The following is an 18,909-nucleotide window of genomic DNA, read 5'->3' on the forward strand; positions in this document are numbered from 1 at the left end:
ATTGTATTCTCTTGCATAATTTCTCTCTCCTAGGTTCTGCTGCGAGATTAAAGATAATATGTAGTATATGTTTGAAATGCGCAATGCTGATAACTCAAGGCTCAGTGTAAATAAAGTAACTCTCGCGAGCGGTTCATCGAGACGCTATTGAGGCAAATATTCAACAATTAGAAAATATAAAGTAAAGCAAGCCGAAATTGATGTAACTGTTGTTGTTGTTGTTGCTGCTGCTACTGTTGTTCCGGCCGGTTTCATTTGTTAGTGTAACATAACACTTAAAGCATTTTGTAAATTAATGCCCACGACACTCGCAATTCAGTATTAATTCCAATAATTTTTTATTAAACAATTTCGTTTCGAGATCACGTATAATTGGCGTTAATTGATCGTGTGTCTGCGCTCTGCTCTGTGTTTGTATCTGAAGACTGCGGCTGTGCAATGAGCATCGTAGACACAGAAGCACATTCTCTTCTCTCCTGTTGTTCAGTGCTTGTGTTCATTTAATTGATAAGAATAAGCATTTGTGTGCACAGTTCATTGTGGAATTGTATTTGCTTAGCTATATATTTAATGTGTGATAAGTCAATATGCAAATTAACGTAGGCAAGATTTCATAATTTATTTAAGAATGAATTTAAGTTTTTGCTATCAATTCATTTGCTTTCCTGATCTACAACCCATGTGCCCATGCGTCGACAGCTCTGACCCAAAACTCTGGGCAAATGCGATAAGCGTGCCCATTAAAGTCTTTTAAAATCAAATAAACATTAAATTCGCGTGAAAAGTGAGAAGAAACAAAAGTAAACAATTCACAGGCCCGTCAATTCTCCGCTGTCTGTTGCTGCTGATGCTGCTGCTGCTTTTGAACTTTAAGCTAAAAGTTCGTTGAAATATAATTGATTAAAATATACGAGTACATGAAGCACATATACGCTGGCGCCATCTATGAGCCGGTTGCGTAAACTGCCGACTACCGGCAATGCGGCACAGTTCATAGCAAGGCGATAATCAATTGAAAAGGTGACGACAGGTGGGAAAGGAAATGGATGAAATGAAATATCAGTTGCAGCTAAAACTGAAATCTGAAATACCTATGCCTATTTTATATAATAATACACACAGTTTTCTATAATGTTGGTATATGCATTTATATGTTACACTTTAATTCGTGTGTTATACCATCAAAACTGCCTTCGGCAATAGCACACTCTCCTATAACCGAAACCGCATCTTCCTGGTATGTACAACTGGCTTATTGGCGCATCTTGCGCTGCGAGATCTGACTCTGGTTTGCCCGGGTTTGTGGAGAGGATCTCATCTTGACTCACTTTCTGAACCTCCTGTACACCAGCTTGCTGAAGATCTACTGGCTGGATGGCAGCGTATACCAAAGTCAAAGACATGAGTATAGTAAGCACCAGGATGAGCTTCATGGTTGTTGTAGTTTTTGCTGAAATTTTCCTCAATCGGTATAACTTCTGACTTGTAGACAGCTTGGAGGCTGAACTGATTGTCGATAGTAAAGACAGTGAACCGAAGCCTTTTATACCTGAAACACAGATTTATCTCTATAAATATGTATGCATCCAGATAAGTCAGGGGGCTTTCAACAGAGTACTGATATTGCTGGTCAAATACGGAAAAATTAAACATTATTACATTATTTAATTTATTTAGCTGGTGTTGATCTGCTTATGTAGGTCATGAAATTTTCGGTATCTTAACTGGGATCTTATATTTCGGTATGTAGAAGGATACAACATTATTTCTTTCTTATCACCTGTCGCTTTTAGGAGGAGGAACATATTCAACAGTTTATAGCCTTCTTGATGTTTATCTATTGAGTTACGATTGAGTGTCTTTATAGATATGTATATCGGTTGGATTCCTGATCAAATCCATGTACAGAGACTTGAATACTTTAAGTTATCGAATATATTCAATATACTACAGATATATATAAATGTGAATACATATTTTATTCCAAGTAACTCAACGTCTACAAACACACACAGCCTTATCATTGCAATAGCCGCCGCTCTTTCCTAGGCCAATGCAATGCACAGCACAGGCCGAGTGATTCACACTGAAGCCGCTTAGCAGATCGCATGTGGCACGCTTTAGCCGACTGTGCGACTCCTGCTGAGTTGGTTCCACGGCCCCGGGCTCGCGTTCATCGAGTGAGTCCTGTGGCAAGGGTTGTGCCTGGGCGAAGTAGACCACGACAGCCAGGAGAACGCCTAGGTATACGATGAACTTCATGGTTGCTGCTAAATGCTCCAGATGGACTTTCGGCTGAGATACTATTGATGCTCATTGAGACTCGCACAGTCTTTTATATGCAGGAAAGCGCGACATTATCAAGGTTCTTAGCTGAGTTCAGCTCAGGGTGTTCCCGTATGGGGAAGTCTTGCAAAGGTACTTTATAAATTCATATTGCTTTGTGGAGTGTTGATAAGAGCATCTACATATATATGTGAATGTATGTATACATGCACATATTTATGTATGTATGCATATATAGTGAAGCGTAAACTTAACAAGATCTAGACTGTATAGAATATTTATCGAAATTTCGCTGAAGCGTGCAAAATTTCTTGTATAAAATAATTTATTATTCTTTTTAAGAACTGTGCAATTAATTTGGTTTGAGTTTGTTTTGCTTAGCACAAGATTGTTCTACTCGTTTAAGATTTGAAAAGAGCATATTGGTTGGCTGTGATATCTGTTTGTTGCAGAGACTTTGGGAATATACTCTCATCTATACCGGCGTCTTAGATTTTTGAGTGGAAATATAACTTTATTTTCTTATGAAATCTTTATTAAATCAAATCGGCAAAAATAAAAATACCCTCAATAGGGCAAGGTATATATAATATATATTACCGACAGCAAGATGGGTTTCATGGTTCCATTAGAGCCTTTCACATCCGCAAACGTTCTTACTGTATAAGCTGCTTTAGTTCTTGAACGAGTATCATGCAATCGTTTACATCCATATTCAACGAAATGCTTTGATTTTCCACTAAAATGTTTAATTGTTTTGCAAGTGCGCAGATTCCAATACCAAATCCAAATCAAATTGCGACTTCGATTGAGATTGCGATTTCGATTCTAATACTCAGCAGCTACAGCTACAGATACGGATACAGATACAGATACAGATTTAGCTGCAGATACAGCTATAAATGCGTAGCTATAACAAATCATTTCAGCCGAATTGTAGCTTCAAGAACACAAACAAACAAACCCAATAAATAAGAAGAAGCATCACAGAATGATTAGTTAAGTACACGAGCGGGCGTAATGTTTGTCTTGTCTCTGTATCTTTGTATCTGTAGCTGTATCTGCATCTGTATCTGTATCTGTTGCTGTTTCAATTTTGGGTCTTTTTTTTGTTGTTTGTGTGTATGTGTGTGTTCTGTTGATCAACATCGAAGTGGAGAGGGGGGACTATCAAATGCGTCTTCATCGTTGTCCATTGGACTGTGGCTATTATTATTATTGACACCGCTCGAGTGGTTTCTTCTTGTACCCCTTTATTGAATGGACTCCGTGTTACAGTCTCTGCCTCTGCCTCTGTGTGTGTGTGTGTGTTTACCTTTGTTATCGATGTTGGTGTATTGAATTTGGCGTCATACTGTCTGCCAGTCGCTGTCTGAGCCTACCAATGCACACACACACACACACACACGCACACACACACTTCGATATCTATAGCATGTTCGGCTGGCCATAAAAGAAGACCACAAAAAAAGACTACACAATGGACTGAAGGGGGCAGAGAGCGGGTCAGAGGCAAGGGCCGCTGCTTTTGCCGTCACACTGTCTGGCAGGTTTCACACACACACGCACACGCACACAGTGACAGGTACATGGACATGGGCACCGTCACCGGCCGGCGGGGCAGCAACAGCAGCAGAAGCGGCAGCGGCAGCGGCAGCGGCAGCGGCAGCAGCAGCTCTATAAATCACAGACGTGCGACTGACTGCCTGGCAGGCAGGAGAGGCAGGAGCTCTGTGTGTCTCAGACCCAGTCTCAAGCCCAGTCCCAGTCCCAGTCCCAGTTGCAAGTACATAGCTCACGTTTTTCATTTTCTTCTCCTTTTATTTAACTTCGGCTTTTCGTTTTTTTTTTTTTTCGCCTTTACCTTTGCTTGGGCCACAGCTGGTTCAGAGATCGCGTCGCTGATCCCACCAACTGGCAGTGGCTTCTTTTTGTTTTAGGCTCTTTGGCTGAGGCGAAAACCTCTTCAGATATACAAAGGAAGATAAATTTCACACTCGCACACACATGCAGAGAGAGTGAGAGAGGATCGCTGTGCCTTTATGCTAAGCGCTCGCTGTCCAGGCCAGGCCAGGCCAGGCCAGACCGGACCAGTATAAGCAGGCATAAAGATAAGATATGGCAGTAGACACTGCCAGACATTGTGGCGACATCGACGATATTGTCGATGCGAGGCCCAATGCGGCTGACCAATGCCTCGCGTATATGTTGCTCTCTCGCTCAGCTGGCATTTGGCTATCCCTTTCGCAGTGCGCGCGCTCTGTCTCTTTTGCGCGCATACGCGTGTGCAAGACACGCTCGCTCGCCCCCTCTCTCTCCCACTCTCAGTCTCTCACTCGCTCGGTCTGTGGCGAGGGCCACTTTAGGCCACATACATATACATATATATATGTATATGTATATATGTATATATTCCCGACTATACTCCTATTGAACTGCTTGCGTTTCAGTCGTATTTGAAACTTGGCGACGCACGGTTTGGTTTTTCACTTTTTGTCAGTTTTAGTCTCGCGCTCTGCGGCTCGATTTTTCACTCTGTGTATAATTTTTGCGCAAATACAAACAAGCAAACAGCAAACAGCAAACAGTAAACAGTAAACAGCAAACAAACAACAAACAAACAAGCAGCAGCAGCCACAACAACAACAACAACAACAATAGCTATAGCTTTCATAAGTTCATATAAAGCTAAAATACATCGAGCACTCGGCCATCGATATACATATACATATACATATATATATTTATATCTAGAGTATAGACATATGCGTAACATCCAATCTCTATCAACCGAATTGGCCAAGATTTGAGCCAAAAATAGCCCGCCGGATATCGATAAACAAATAATATATAAAGCAGACAACAATTTCTAACAGAAGCCAACGCGAATTGCGAATTTGTGCAAAAAGTTTGAAATATCTGAGAAATATATGTATATATATTTTATATACCATATACATAGGTATATATAATGCAATAATCAGCTTGTGCTTGTGCCGTTAATAAATTACCAAATTCTATTGACACTTGAATTAAAAATCTGATGAAAATGTTTATCAAATGCTTAAGCATTACATTTTGTGTGCTGCTCGCGCAGCTGATGGTCGAGAGCTTGGAGCAGCAGCAGCAGGAGCAGCAGCATCCACAGGAGACGCGACTTGATCTGCCCGTAAGTTAACCGAGAGCGTGTAAATCCCAAGAAAACACTTGAATATTCCAGGTATTGAGAGAGTAGAGCAAACTGTGATTGAGCCTGATTGCTACAAATTGTCTGCACAGTCGGACTTTGACTTTTTAGCCAGCTTTTGTTCCTCTCTTCTTCTTCTTCTTTTTTTTTTTTGCACCTTCTTTTTGTATTATTTTTGTATTTTATTTTTAAGTTGAAGAGCTGCCGCCGCGCTGTCTGCGATTTCTGCTTTGCCGGCAAATACCCTCGCCCCCAGCCACAGTCCCCTAGCCCTCAGCACCAGGCCCCTTGCCGTTCCTCAAGTCTGCGCGCAGCTCCTGCTCGGCTTTGGCTTTGGCTTTGTTTTTGTTTCATCTGGCCGACGAACGTGTTTTGTTGTTCTCTTGCCTCTTGCTTTTTTTTTTTTTTTTTTTTTTTTTTTTGAGGAGCAGCAAAAGAATCGGCACAAAAAGTGCTGAGATGTAAAATATATAAAAATGGTCACAAGTCAAAAGCGTTTTGGCCAGGTAGGAATAGACTGTGCGAGAGAGAGAGAGAAAGGTAGTGGGAGCGAGAGAGTGGGCAGGGAAGGGGAGGCAGATGGTCCATTGGCCATTGGCAGTGTCCAGTTCCATTGGCACTAAGCTGCCCGCTCAGCCTGATGATGACAAAGTGTGAAGCCGTATTTCAAGTGCTGTTCTCATTCTCACCCCGAACTCTCCCTGCCCGCCGCCACGAGCTCCACTGCGAGCGTGAGAACTGTCAGTCAATAATTGTTGTTTTTTTCTCTCTTTTTTTTTTTTTTTTTTTTTTTTTTGTGTCGTTATCGAACATAATAATCCTTGAGCTGTCGCCATATATAAAAATGATATATTTATATATATATGCAGGGTATTTTAGACTCATATACATCTTCACATTATGGCTGGCACGTTGCTGAATAACGCCCTTTTTTGCATAGGAAACAGAAAGAAATGCCATTTGCATTGACAATTAGACAATTGGCGCCCCGCATTTGGACGAATTCATAAGTTAATACAGATGAGCTAGAGACAGTCTCGTATATCATTCCTCGCTACTCGCCTTACGACATCTGCGCTGAGCTAGCACTATTTGCATATGGTATATAGAATATAAGTATATATGAATATATACATTTCTATATTGTATGAATTTCATGTTTATCCATGTGTCTAAGGCAATTCAAAACGGCGACTCACCTGTTCACGATCGATTCGATTACAGCGCGATGCCAGCGCGTGCTCCAAAAATCAAATAGAACCCGGAGAGCCAATACAAAATGGCTACGCCTCTGCCCTAACTGACATTGTGTATGTGTGTGTGTGTGTGTGTGTGGTCATATACCTGATAAGAAGTCATTGTTGTACAATTGTATAACATTCCTCTTTTTGGGCTACTGGTATTGAGTTTCCATTCTTCAAATATGGGACTTACAAATGATAATTGTTATACATTCTTTTTATGGCTGTTCGCTCCATTGTCGAAGAGTTTGTTGAGTAAGAATTTTGGGTTATTGTGGAACGAGAGCAGCTCAATTGGTGTTTATTGAAAGCTATTGAGTTGAGGGTATACGAAATGGAACTCGTGTAAATAAGACATTATTGAATAGTTAAGCTGAGGAACGTGGAATGAAACAAATGCAAGCAGCTCGGACTCACATGTTGACTTCTTTGAAAGCAGCTTTAATGATATCTTATAAGCCTAGGAATATGGCATGGAACTAAATCGGACTGAATATACCCGTCTAAAAACGTGGAATGAAACATTTAAAGCAAGCTAGACAGACATTCTAATTAGTTAAAGTAAGCTTCAGTAACTTGGCCATATTTTAGCTATTATAATACAAAAGTGTTAGAACATGGACTGAAACATTGTAACTAAGCTCTAATAGCTACTATAAAAAGTTTTAAAAATATACACGTTTTTTTTAAATTACGGCCGCTTTTATTATAATTGATGAGCTCAGGAACATGAATTGGAACATTTGAACTGAAGCTTTAAAAGCAATTAAGATGAAACTAAAGTAAGCGATTTTATGATGCAAATATTGCAAACTCTAAGGTGCTAAACCAGTTGTAGAATTTTATATTTAATAAAAAATAATAATTGTGTCTAAGAACTTTTCCAATGTGCACATAAAAGTTGTTGAAATACGAGCACTTCGATGTCATCTAATAATTTGCAATCATAGTAGAAATATCTTGTGCAGCTATACAACTCTATTTCGCACGGCTCTTGAGCGCAGCTTGTAACTAATTAGTGTCAAGAAAATTGTTGTAGTTTATCTAAAGAGCAGCAAATCGACGATAAAAAGTGGTAGTCGCTTTTAGTCAGAAGTAAACGACTGGCAGATACCCTGTGCGATTAGCGTAATAGCTGAGATGAGTCATGGTGTATGATATATGGGTAAGAAAAGGTTCCACAGACGAATGCGCAGATGGACAGGCAGACGAGTGGTACAGAGAGACAATCAGAAAGAGAAACAAAGAAGGAATCGATCCGACGGTTATATAAAGTGAAGATGAATTGTCTGATAGAGAGATAGATAATATATAGATAATATAATATTTGGTCCGACGAGCAGGCAGATAGACAACGGATATAAGGCGTAACGGATATATGCAACAAGGGACTATCAAAATCATAATCAGCCACGCACCTTGGTCCGCCTGTTACACAAATTTGCATATAGTCGGGTATATCATGCCCGTAATTCGCATTTTCAATAGGGTATACAAAAGCTGCTGCAATGACAAAACCCAAGCGCTACGCAATTGCAAGGGGAGGCGATGTGTGGGGGCCAAATTAGTAATTTTTTTATACGCTCGTTATTATTTGGAGTAAACTAGAATTACGCGTAGTCAGCTCGAAAAAAGTTTTTTAAAAATTTTTTTTTCAGCTTCAAGTGGTTAGCCAGTTGGTCTGGCCATAATATTTGGCCAGACATTCAAATGGTGGCAGCCACTGAGATGCCATATTCAAGTTATATGGCTTGAATCAGTTTGATTTTCAGTGCTCTTGCACCGTGCCCCGCGAGCGATCCCAGCCCGGCCAACTGATTCGTATGCAAGACTTGATTTTGGCGACCATAAATGTAATAAATCATTTAACGCGTGCTTGATATTATTATTTATAACTGCCTATCTCTCTCTGTATATATTTATATATACATATATGTATCTTAACGTATTTTGGCGTGTAAGTCGCATAGTAAAGCAAATATTTTACTCACACCTTCACTTCCCTCACACCTTTTTGCCAGCTGTCGCAGTCGCTGTCCGAGTGCGCCGCCAAGCAAGGCGAATGCGACGAGAGCGAAATGGAGCCTGTTTGTGGCACAGACGATCAGACCTATCCCACACGCTGTCACCTGCTGCGGGTGCAGTGCAGCGGCCATCAGGTTAGCCTTAAGCATCGCGGCAATTGCAAAGGTAAGATCTCGAGATTTAGTTGGGAATTCCCTAACATCTCTCTCTCTCTCTCTGTGTCTACACCTTTAGGCTGCCTGGTGGCACGTCAATATGCTAGGCGCGAGCGTGAACGCAATCCGAAAATATTCTTTCCGCGTTGCCGCAGCGACGGCAACTATGCAGCCGTACAGTGCCTGGGCGACACCGGCTGCTGGTGCAGCGACAGCAGCGGTAATCCCATTAAGAACACATCGACGCGCCGCAGCCGACCGAAGTGCAGCGCCTTCAGGCGCAGCAATCGTCGGCGATCGCCTCAGCGTCAGCTCAACTCGGATGCGGATAGCCGTGAAGCTGGCAACGGACACCGGGCGTGCAGCAAAACGGATCGGCAGGCATTCAATAGTCACTTAATCGAATTGCTGCGCAGCGAGCACGCCAGATCCGGCCAGACGTTGCCAGCCGGTGGCTTGAGCGATGCGGCTATACTGGATTGGAAGTTTGCCCAAATGGATGGGAATGCCAATCAGTTGCTGGACAGGCAAGAAGTGCGTGAGCTCAAGAAGCTTGTCAAGCGGGTGAGTAGCTATTGCTGTAGCTGTCCATGTCACTCAGTCAACCACAATATAACTCGAAACTCGAAACACTCTATTTTGTATGCACACACACACACACACACACCTATACACATATGCAGTTGGTTAAGCCCAGACGTTGTGGACGTGCCTTTGGCAAATACTGTGATGTCAACAGAGACGATAGCCTGTCGCGTCTGGAGTGGAGCAGCTGCCTGACCAAAGATGCCAGTCAACGTAAGTAGCTCTTTAAATATAATATAGAATACTTAACTGCATGGGTAGTATATGAGAATCACAGAGAGAGGCAATGCATGATATCAACTGTAGACTAAGTATTGCATGGGCTATGTTTATACCTGGGAATATTGAGCTGTATAACTAAATGGAACAGTAACTTGACCTAGTAAGAATCACTGAGAAAGGCAATAGGGAAAACTAGTTCAGAAATTATGACTTAGGCTCATCCGTTTGCTTATCTATTCATATATCACAGCCTCCCAAGTGCAAATCACAGAGAAATGCAGTACTGCTTTCTGATAATCATAGAGAAAGCCATTAGTTTGTGCCTCTTAGATAAGCCAACATTATAAATTAGAACATTTAACAGCATACCTAACTAGGGGTAGTATTTTAACAATATAAGAATCACAGAGAGAGGCAGTGCATGATGTAGTCCTGTTGCATGAGTACCAAAATTTGTAATATTTACTTACCTTAACCATAAATGTTTATGTTGTGTGTGTTTCTCTGTTCTCTGTTTCTTGTTTCCATCTACCAAACCAAACAAAATTCCTGCCGCCCCCTCCATCTACAGGTAAAATGCTGACAAGCAGTCCAACGATCAGCTCCATTATATCGCCCACAATACCACGTCGCACGCATTATAACATACACCATACAAATATCAATCAAGATCATACAAACACGAATATAATCGGAGGCAATTCGCGTATCCATGAGCTGGGCAATGGAAGCGAGGAGCACGACGATGATGACTATACGGGCGAGGTTGAGGACTCAAGCATGACACAATATTCACATCGCATATCGCCAGTTAATTGTACGTACCTCTGGGGCTACGAGACTAACGAATTTATTTTTGAATAATACATCCAAGTAACATCCAATAGCACTTGGCATGCTTTCAAAGGGCAGTATCGAGTCTATTCTAATGGGCCTTTCGTTCACAGTTCTGATGGACAAAACAGCTGAGACAACGAACAACGACAGCGAAGTCGATGCCAACTGCTGGACAGATCGAGCAGTGGCACGTGAGGAGCAGCGCGTAAGTCCAATCGGATCCAACTTTCTCCTGCCCAATCGCCCAATATCCATGCAACGATGTTAACTTGAAAACATTTTCAGCATGACGGCAACAGATCGTTCTACGTGCCCGAATGCATGCCCGATGGTCGCTATAAGCGGGTTCAGTGCTACAGCTCCATCTGCTGGTGTGTCAACGAGGAGACGGGCAAGAATATTCCCGGCACCTTCGGTCAGACGAGGCCCCAGTGTGATGAGGTCAGCGCCGTGCGACCCATGAAAGGCTGCACCGAGCCACGAAAAACGCAATTTCTCAAAGAACTCAAAGCGTTTTTCAACACTCAAATATTACCAAGCAGTAATTCGGGGTAAGTTGATATATTAAATGCATATGCCTCCAATGACTAAGTCAACTATATATGAAATTTAGCAACTCGACCTTGTGGAAGTCAGAGGATGAACGCATTGCCACGCTGAGTTTTGTTTTTCTGGACAAAAACAAAAACAAGTCGTGGGAGCGCAAAGAGTGGAAAGTCTTTCGGGATCTGGTCACCAGATCCAGGTGTGTAACTTTAGTACCTTTTTTTTTTTAAATAAAAACGTCTTTTGCAGCAATTTAAGCAAATGTGGCAAAAAATTGCCACGCTACTGTGATGCGAATGACGATAAGATAATCTCGTTGTCCGAGTGGTTGAACTGTCTGCAATCGCAGCGAGCAGAGAGCACCACGACTGTCAAGCCGACACAGTCAAGTGAGTGTAGATTACCTCATATATACAACAATTTCATGCTAATTCTTCCTCTGTCCTCTTCTCACTCTTTCTCTTTTAGACGAGACGGCTACGTCGAGGCTCCTGGGATCAAATCCGTTGGAGCAATATCTTAAAGATTAGTTTTTTATAATGATGAACGTTGCTTGTTTTTGGGCTGCTACTCATTAGATGTCGTGCCATGTTGCGAGGAAGTGCTTGAATATATTCACTCACTCATACACACACACACAAACACATACACATACACACTCACACTCACCCGCACACACACTCACATTCCTAGCATATAGATTCTACGATTCACATATGTATGTAATTAGTGTTGTAAATATTAATGAATATAAATGTTTAGGTTAATTGTAATGAAAAACTGATCACAAAATGATCAAACTTAAAATATTTGAATATTTTTTCATTGGCGCGCTTACTATTGCAGCCAACTTCACGGCGTGCCAAGCAAACGTGCGCTTACAATCCCACCACGCTCAAATTTGCGTCGCTTAAGGTCGGCTGCGCACGCATTTTACTGCTCCACTGCAGCCCGCCAATAAGTTTATCGATAAGCATTTCAGTTTAGTTAAAACCGTAAAATCGCGTGTTTCACTTTATTTGGTTAGCAATATAACACTAAATAATTATATATTTATATACATAGACTTGAATATCGATAAACCTGGGTACGTTTCGTGAATTATATACATACTTAATAGTATACTAAATGCATCAATTGTTCACAGAACAGAGCAAGAGTTGCTTACAAAATTAGGTAGTTTTTGGTTTTCTTAATAACAAACTTGACAAATTGCTGTATGGCAACTCGAATGCCATTGAAAAAACAATGGACGCCAGGTAGACAATCAATGTAAATCCGCAACAAATAATGCACTGAAATAAACAAATGCTTATTATAAGAAAATATAGATTCATTAACCTACATACCAGCATAATGGGGTCGGCATGCGTGCTGGAGCTACTGAGACCGTAGATCAGGGATATTATCAAAGGATTGAGCAAGTAGAAGGCGTAGGATACACGATTCAAATGCTGAAAGCAGCGTGCTTCCAGCAGACGAGACCACCAAACGCCCCGACCCGTTGCACTGCCCACAATCATCCAGCAAACACTCAACGAGAAGCAAATCCGACCCAAGGCGAACAAAACAATGGTTATCATGTATCCCAAGTCCCGTTTGATTGTCGAGTGGATGCAGATCACAAAGACAAGCAGGCAGAAGTGCCATAGCCAACGTTGTTGCCCCTCACTCAACTGATAACTGACACGGCGCTCTGCCAGGCAGAAGGCTACTATGGAGCCCACAATATAGGGCAGCACGCGCACAATGGGATTTATATAGATCTGTGAGCTGGTGCCATAGACTATGTCAAAGGAGAACTCAAAGTTGCTCTTGATGCCAATGCCAAAGGACCACACAATATTGGCCACGAGTCCAGCGAGAGTCAGCAACTTCGCCGACTTGGGATGCCTGCAAAGCAAATGAGTTTAATAGAGCGCACACAATCGAGATCGTGATCAACTCACTTGACATATAGAAACAAAATGGCATTTGCAATTAAAAAGAATTGCATATCACACGCCATGCTCCAGCTCCAATTCAGGCATAGATCATTGAAATCATAGAAGTTCTGTATGAAGAGCAAATTGCGCCACCAATGCTGACTGCAGATCTCATCGAAACGTTCATTGATGTGATAGACCGAGGTGTCGCCAATGTAGGCAAAAACCAAATCCACGCTGCCCATGACAATCAGATAGAGCGGTACAAGTCTTAAATAACGATGAAACAGTAACTTGCAAAAGAGCTTCACATTGGCTATAGAACCATTATCACGTATTGCCTGCAATTGCTTTGTATTGCGTAAAAAGTTGTACGTCTGCAAAAAACCACTGTGAAGAAGAAGAAAAATTTAGCAAAATAAGGCAGATTAACACAGCATGTTCAAATTCAAAAATCTTATTAGCTTCCTCATGTGCTGAACTAGGATATAAGACAAAACTAGAACTTCCCATTCATAATTGGTTCATTTGATGTCAGACTCAGATAACTGACTACTCTCCTTTAAAACTTATTTTAATTATTTTTTAATACTGGAATACGTCCGTTGAAGGACAGCTGGACAATAAATTCAATATATAATATTTCTGTGGCAAGAAAACATTTTTTTAATTAAATACAAGTGCAAGTTAATGTAAGCAGATAACACCTAAACTGATATTGTTTTAACAAGTTGAAGGACAGCCGTTCAATGAATTTAGTAGAAAATATTTTTCGAGGAAAAAGACAACATAATAATATAAAGCGTATATAGAGTTCAAGTTTAAGTAAGTTCAGATAATAAGACTATTTAAGTGAAAAACAACTATGCCAAAGATACAGGACTCAAAAACTACCTTTCAAACATTTAGTTTATCATATTTAAATCCCTGACAATTTTAGATGCGAATTCAGCACTTCGAAAACTTATCCGAAAAATTGTATTTTTCAATTCATAAGCAATTCCTTCACTCACCTGATGGTAAAGAAGACATCCACCAACAAGGGAGCCGATGATATGTACTGAAAGAAGATCTGCTCGCCATAGGCCAGGAGCGTCGCTTTGTTGTGCACCGTGAAGTACATGAACCACATCACATGGAAGATCAATATGCCGACAGCGCACACAGAGCGTAGTCCATTGAGCAGTGGGATCTCCGAGGAGCTGTTCTCACGCGTGGCAACGATGCGCCGCCAATTGTTGGCCACATCGTAGCAGCTGACGAAGCTCTGCACGGGACGCCACTTGAGCAGAAAATGCAAAGCTCGCCAGATTTCCGATTCGACGGGTGCGAGGCCAGCGCCATCCACATGCCCGTCCGCTGGCAGCTGTTTGGCCACGCTCAGCTGCTGGGCGCAGAGCATGAAGGCACAAGTGGCCAACACGAAGCCCACGACAAGCTTGAAGCTCAGCCGGTTGTAGAATACGTCTCTCAGCTTCAGGTCCTTAACGTAGAGCACCTCGGGCTGCATTTCGAAGATGTCGCTGTCCTTGAAGCTGCCCGCCATATAGTCGCTGGTCAACTGTTGTATCTCGCTCGACTTGCACGAGCTGGGCAAACAGAGACCGATGTGTATTATTTGCTCGGACATCAGCTTCAGCTCCACCTGCCAAGGTGAATTGTGTCGCAAATAGATGACGCGATAGTCCATATCAAAGGGCGACTGCTGTGTAATTAATCCGTTATGCATTTGACGCTTGTACTGCTTGGACAGCGTTATGCCCAGAGGTCGCTGCATGCTGCCGCAAGCCTCTCGACTGCCCAGCCAATAGTTTTGGCCAAATATAAAACCCGACGGTTTGCCACCCGAAGCATCGAGCACTGTACAGCAAAAAGTAAAAGGTAAGCTCTTATACCGTTATGAGGGTACTCGTTCAGTAATCAATAAGTAATCATCACCTTTTAGAGCCCAAGGCTGTTTGTTGAGGATGCTGCGCTGCACGTGCTTCAATTGTGCATGGCAAATGGGATTCACATTGCTCGCATTGGCCACTTCTGTCAATCCGTAGATGATGGAGCTCTGAGCGAGCAGTGCTTCGTGTCTGTCTGTCTTGGCTCCATCATCATCATTCTCGACTTCATTTGCATTCGCTGTCACAGTCACTTCCAAGTCCTTGTTGGACCAGATATTGCTGCCATTAAGAATCGCATGATCAAACGTCTGCAACTGCAGCGTCGACTCATTCTGTATGCCAACACAACTCCCCAGCAGGAGACTGAGCCAGAGGGCTGTGGATGCTATACCATATCCGTATCGTGGCATATCTAACTGTAAGCAAAACTCAAATGAATTAGTTGCATTGTCAATGCTATATGAATATGCTTGAGTGTTCACTTAACAAGTGTGCAAATACAATTAGTGACTGGCTGTAGAGCAATGCAGCAATACGGCAATCAATACATACGTAGTCATACCGCATTCACAATACTTCCCCCAGCGGAACTCTATTTGAGTAGCTTTCCAGGCTTATCCAAGAGATATCTGAATTTAACAAATAGCCTGTTCATTAGCTGTTAATGACAATGAGCCATAGATCACAGCGCCGCTACCTCGGCCACAAGCAAATCAAGTTCAAATATCAATTACTTTTTGGGCATATCGTAAGTGCGGTTCAATGTCACCCCATGGCATACATATATACATCCATAGCTAACAAATACATAAAATACACACAACAAGTGAAAAAACAATTAAAGTCTCAAGTCACCTGAAGGTTTATTGGGGCGTCAGTCAATTACGAACTTGCCAATAATATCACCTCCAAAGCCCTCTTGCAATTCGTTCCATAATAAACCTAATTGCTCTACGAAGGTTTTTCTTTATATAGTTTAAAATGTAAACAGGGCATAGCTCGTGACTAAGATAACTTCTTTTTGCTAAGATTTAAAATTGTTTTTGCGAGATTTAAAATTGTTTTACATAAAACTGAAATTCTACCTAGCAGACATCTAGCTGACTGTTATGATATATTTCCTTGCCGTCATGTTTGCCTAGCTGACAGCAGCTGACTGTTATACTTTTCCTTGTCAGCGCAGCTTGAATGATATCCAGCTGACTGCTATAATTGCATTTTCTTAAAATTTAGTCTTGCATTATCAATGCAATACAAATGATTAATGAGAACTTTAAATGGCCTATATTAGGTTGTATGATCTAAGACTCCTTTACGCTATCTATTTATGATCAAATGAAGTTTATTTACTTTTCTATGTTCTCTGTGGTCTACAACTACTTTGCCTGCGTATTATTAGCCGTATGATCGAACTATAAATTTTTGCCAGCTTATTCTCTATTTGCTTTTGCATTATCAATTGTGAATTATGTTTAGCGTTGGGTAAATACGCGTCTTTTCAGGAAGACTTATAAATATTTACACAGTTGTTCAACGAAATCAAATGCGGCAACTGCGGAGACATTCGTTCAAATGAAGCCCTGCGGCCTCAGCAAACAGTGCGACATGTGCAAAAAATCTGAAAACCAAATTCAATTCATAAAAAACATACTTAAAAAACATACTCCTTATATATAGAGTTGTCTGACATAGTTTTTTTGTTTTGTTTTTTTCTGTAAGCCCCTTTCGATAGCTGGTTAGTTAATTGCTCTTCGATGAAACCATTTCAAGGGCAAACCCGCCTTTGGGTTTTGCATCTCTTTTTTGTTATACTTTTGTTGTTGTTGTGCTTCCCACTCTTCTTCTTCTTCTTCTTCTTCTTCTTATTCAGTTTTTGGTTATATACAATGCAAATCAGCCGGTACCTTCACCTTTAGTGGGATCCGTTTCCATAATGCCCATTTTTGGCAACATATATAAAAAAAAAAAAAACTGAAGATGTTGCAACCCAATACATTTGGCAGCTAACTCATTTCATTTCGAGTTTGATGATTGCGTTTGGGTGTTAATATAATGAAAATGTTATACAGCCAGTTGGCTGTTCGTGGGTTTGGATGTCTTACTCTATAAATATTATTATTATTATTATGGATTGAAGTCAATGAGCTTTTTTGACCTAAGTCAATATGTAGTCAAAGATGCTTGTCCAAGTGCTGTGGATATTTCAACATGTGTGTTGGAACGGCTATTGCGACAGCTCCATTTTAATGCCGATCATTAAGATCTGTAATTTAACGTAGTGTCAGATAATCTGAACTTATTTCAAGATCATGCAAGAATTAATGTAATTTAAATGAGTTTTCACCATTTATTTTTAAAACTAATTTGTTTTATTGAAGGCATTAAAACGCCTTTTTATGTGGGTCATTAACATATAACACATAAGAGCCTTAGTGTAAGTTACAGTTAACTTATTTAAATTTCAAAATTCAATTTCACTTCGTTTGAATTTATTATTGATATACATATTTGTTATTCATTTTTTCGAAATTCACTTCATTTATACGCGTTATTGTTTCATATTTATTTTTTAAGTCAAGCTCAGATTTTTTAATTACATAATTCAACTTTGAAATGAACTTGACTTCACTTTAAAGATTCTCATTTAAATTTAATGAAAAATGTAGTTAGATCTCATTTTTAAAGATCTGCTTATTTATTTTACAATGTCATTTGTTCTCCATAGAATTCTTATTGCTTTATATATCTTCAGTCCAAAATTGGCTTTCACTTGTCTTCGTTTTAAATAAGAAAAGTTATAATTGTTCTTCACTTTAATTCAACCAATTTCCACTCTATCTATTTCGTTCAGCCTATATATATATACATATATATATATAATTTGAATTATCACAAGATAAAATTCACTTAGCAAAATTTGCATAACATTCAGAATGAAATCTGCTTCGCATTCTCATTCAGATTTATTGCTTAATATCTGCAACCAAATTAATTGTAATTATTTCGTTCACCCTTAAATTCAGATTTTCATTGGGATCACCTCAGTGTAGGATTTGCAATGCAACTTACTTTAAGACACCGTTAGTTTATTTAACGCGTCACAACAAATTAAATCAATTTAAATTGTGCTTCACTTTCGATTTCACTGTATAAATTTTTCTTTATGTTTGCGCTGTTTCGTTAGGCTTTTGCGCTAATTTCGTTGTATCGAGGCATTCGTAAAACCAAAAAACTATAACAAATTATAACATCACATGCGGAGGGTAACAAAAACATTAATCTAAATTCGCTTAATTTTCTGCTTGACTTTGCGCACGTCTGAGTTTTACCGCGAAACTGCTGCGCCCAGCGTCTTTTCTTTAACATTTATAAACTCGGCAAACTCGAAACGCAGCACGTGAACAGGTAGCGGCGACCGCAACAGCAGCAGCAGCAGCAGCACTCACAGCATCAGCAGCCGCAGCAGCAGCAGCAGCTGTAAAAAGATTCAGCGACAATAACAATAACAACACCAACAAGAGAGCGTAAGACCTCATCAATGCGAACCCATCAAAACAAAACATTTTTAGTCGCTTGGTTACTTTTTTTTTTCGTAACTCCCTTAAACTATTTGTTGTAATTGCTGTACGTGTGTCTGTCTCTCCTATCTCTCTGTCCTCCTGTCCTGCATTTACCGGCGCGCATGTCATTTAGCTTGCGATGTACAAGGTGACCTGGTCGTTCTTGTTTACCATTGCCAGAGAATTCTCATCCTGTTCGTTCACTGACTTGATAATGAACATTTTGTACTTGCTGAACGTTAATTAACCGTAAATTATAGAATTAATTTCCAGTTTTAGACAAAGTGAATTAACTATAATACATGAGCGGTGTAACTTTTAAAATTAGCATCTTTGAATTTAATTATATAAAGTAAGAAACATTCACCAAGAAGGAGAAAGGGGGATGTTGTTAATGAGCTGCTAAGTGAGAGAAAGAGAGAGAGAGAGAGAGAGGTACGGAAATAAG

The 18,909-nt window shown here is 40.5% G+C and overlaps 3 protein-coding genes across 17 annotated transcripts; 1 reads left to right on the forward strand and 2 right to left on the reverse strand.

Annotated features, from left to right (window-relative positions):
* The first annotated feature begins 22 nt into the window (after window positions 1–22).
* magu (SPARC related modular calcium binding-like protein magu) lies at window positions 23–13,651 on the forward strand. Of its 12 annotated transcripts, none has more exons than XR_016270557.1 (12): window positions 4,718–5,455; window positions 8,736–8,904; window positions 8,974–9,458; window positions 9,578–9,692; window positions 10,273–10,518; window positions 10,589–10,743; window positions 10,824–11,089; window positions 11,152–11,283; window positions 11,334–11,473; window positions 11,553–12,171; window positions 12,232–12,343; window positions 12,407–13,651. XR_016270557.1 is itself a non-coding variant. In XM_089471530.1 (11 exons), the coding sequence occupies exons 2-11, from the start codon at window positions 5,330–5,332 to the stop codon at window positions 11,612–11,614; spliced, it is 1,896 nt and encodes a 631-aa protein (XP_089327656.1). In that variant the 5' UTR covers window positions 23–181; window positions 5,041–5,329; the 3' UTR covers window positions 11,615–11,891. The 12 variants fall into 12 exon arrangements, 8 of the variants coding, with proteins under 8 accessions (XP_089327656.1, XP_089327657.1, XP_017865398.2 ...); XR_016270555.1 differs by having other exon boundaries at window positions 12,416–13,651; XM_089471530.1 differs by lacking the exons at window positions 12,232–12,343; window positions 12,407–13,651 and adding an exon at window positions 23–181 and having other exon boundaries at window positions 5,041–5,455; window positions 11,553–11,891.
* Window positions 1,123–2,380, reverse strand: Def (Defensin). The gene has a single exon (XM_089471540.1). The coding sequence runs from the start codon at window positions 2,260–2,262 to the stop codon at window positions 1,993–1,995; it is 270 nt and encodes an 89-aa protein (XP_089327666.1). The 5' UTR covers window positions 2,263–2,380; the 3' UTR covers window positions 1,123–1,992.
* LOC108615425 (nose resistant to fluoxetine protein 6) lies at window positions 12,061–18,470 on the reverse strand. 4 transcript variants are annotated; one of them, XM_089471529.1, is made up of 7 exons: window positions 17,971–18,470; window positions 16,553–16,811; window positions 14,948–15,317; window positions 14,023–14,869; window positions 13,034–13,399; window positions 12,434–12,977; window positions 12,061–12,379 (listed from the first exon to the last, which is right to left on the reverse strand). In XM_089471529.1, the coding sequence occupies exons 3-7, from the start codon at window positions 15,309–15,311 to the stop codon at window positions 12,257–12,259; spliced, it is 2,244 nt and encodes a 747-aa protein (XP_089327655.1). In that variant the 5' UTR covers window positions 15,312–15,317; window positions 16,553–16,811; window positions 17,971–18,470; the 3' UTR covers window positions 12,061–12,256. The 4 variants fall into 4 exon arrangements, with proteins under 4 accessions (XP_089327655.1, XP_017865390.1, XP_089327654.1 ...); XM_018009901.2 differs by lacking the exon at window positions 16,553–16,811; XM_089471528.1 differs by lacking the exon at window positions 17,971–18,470 and having other exon boundaries at window positions 16,553–17,953.
* Window positions 18,471–18,909: the final 439 nt, after the last annotated feature.

This window comes from Drosophila arizonae, chromosome 5 (assembly GCF_054131065.1).
Source record: "Drosophila arizonae isolate 15081-1271.41 chromosome 5, UAZ_ARI_1.0, whole genome shotgun sequence".
NCBI lineage: Eukaryota > Metazoa > Arthropoda > Insecta > Diptera > Drosophilidae > Drosophila > Drosophila arizonae.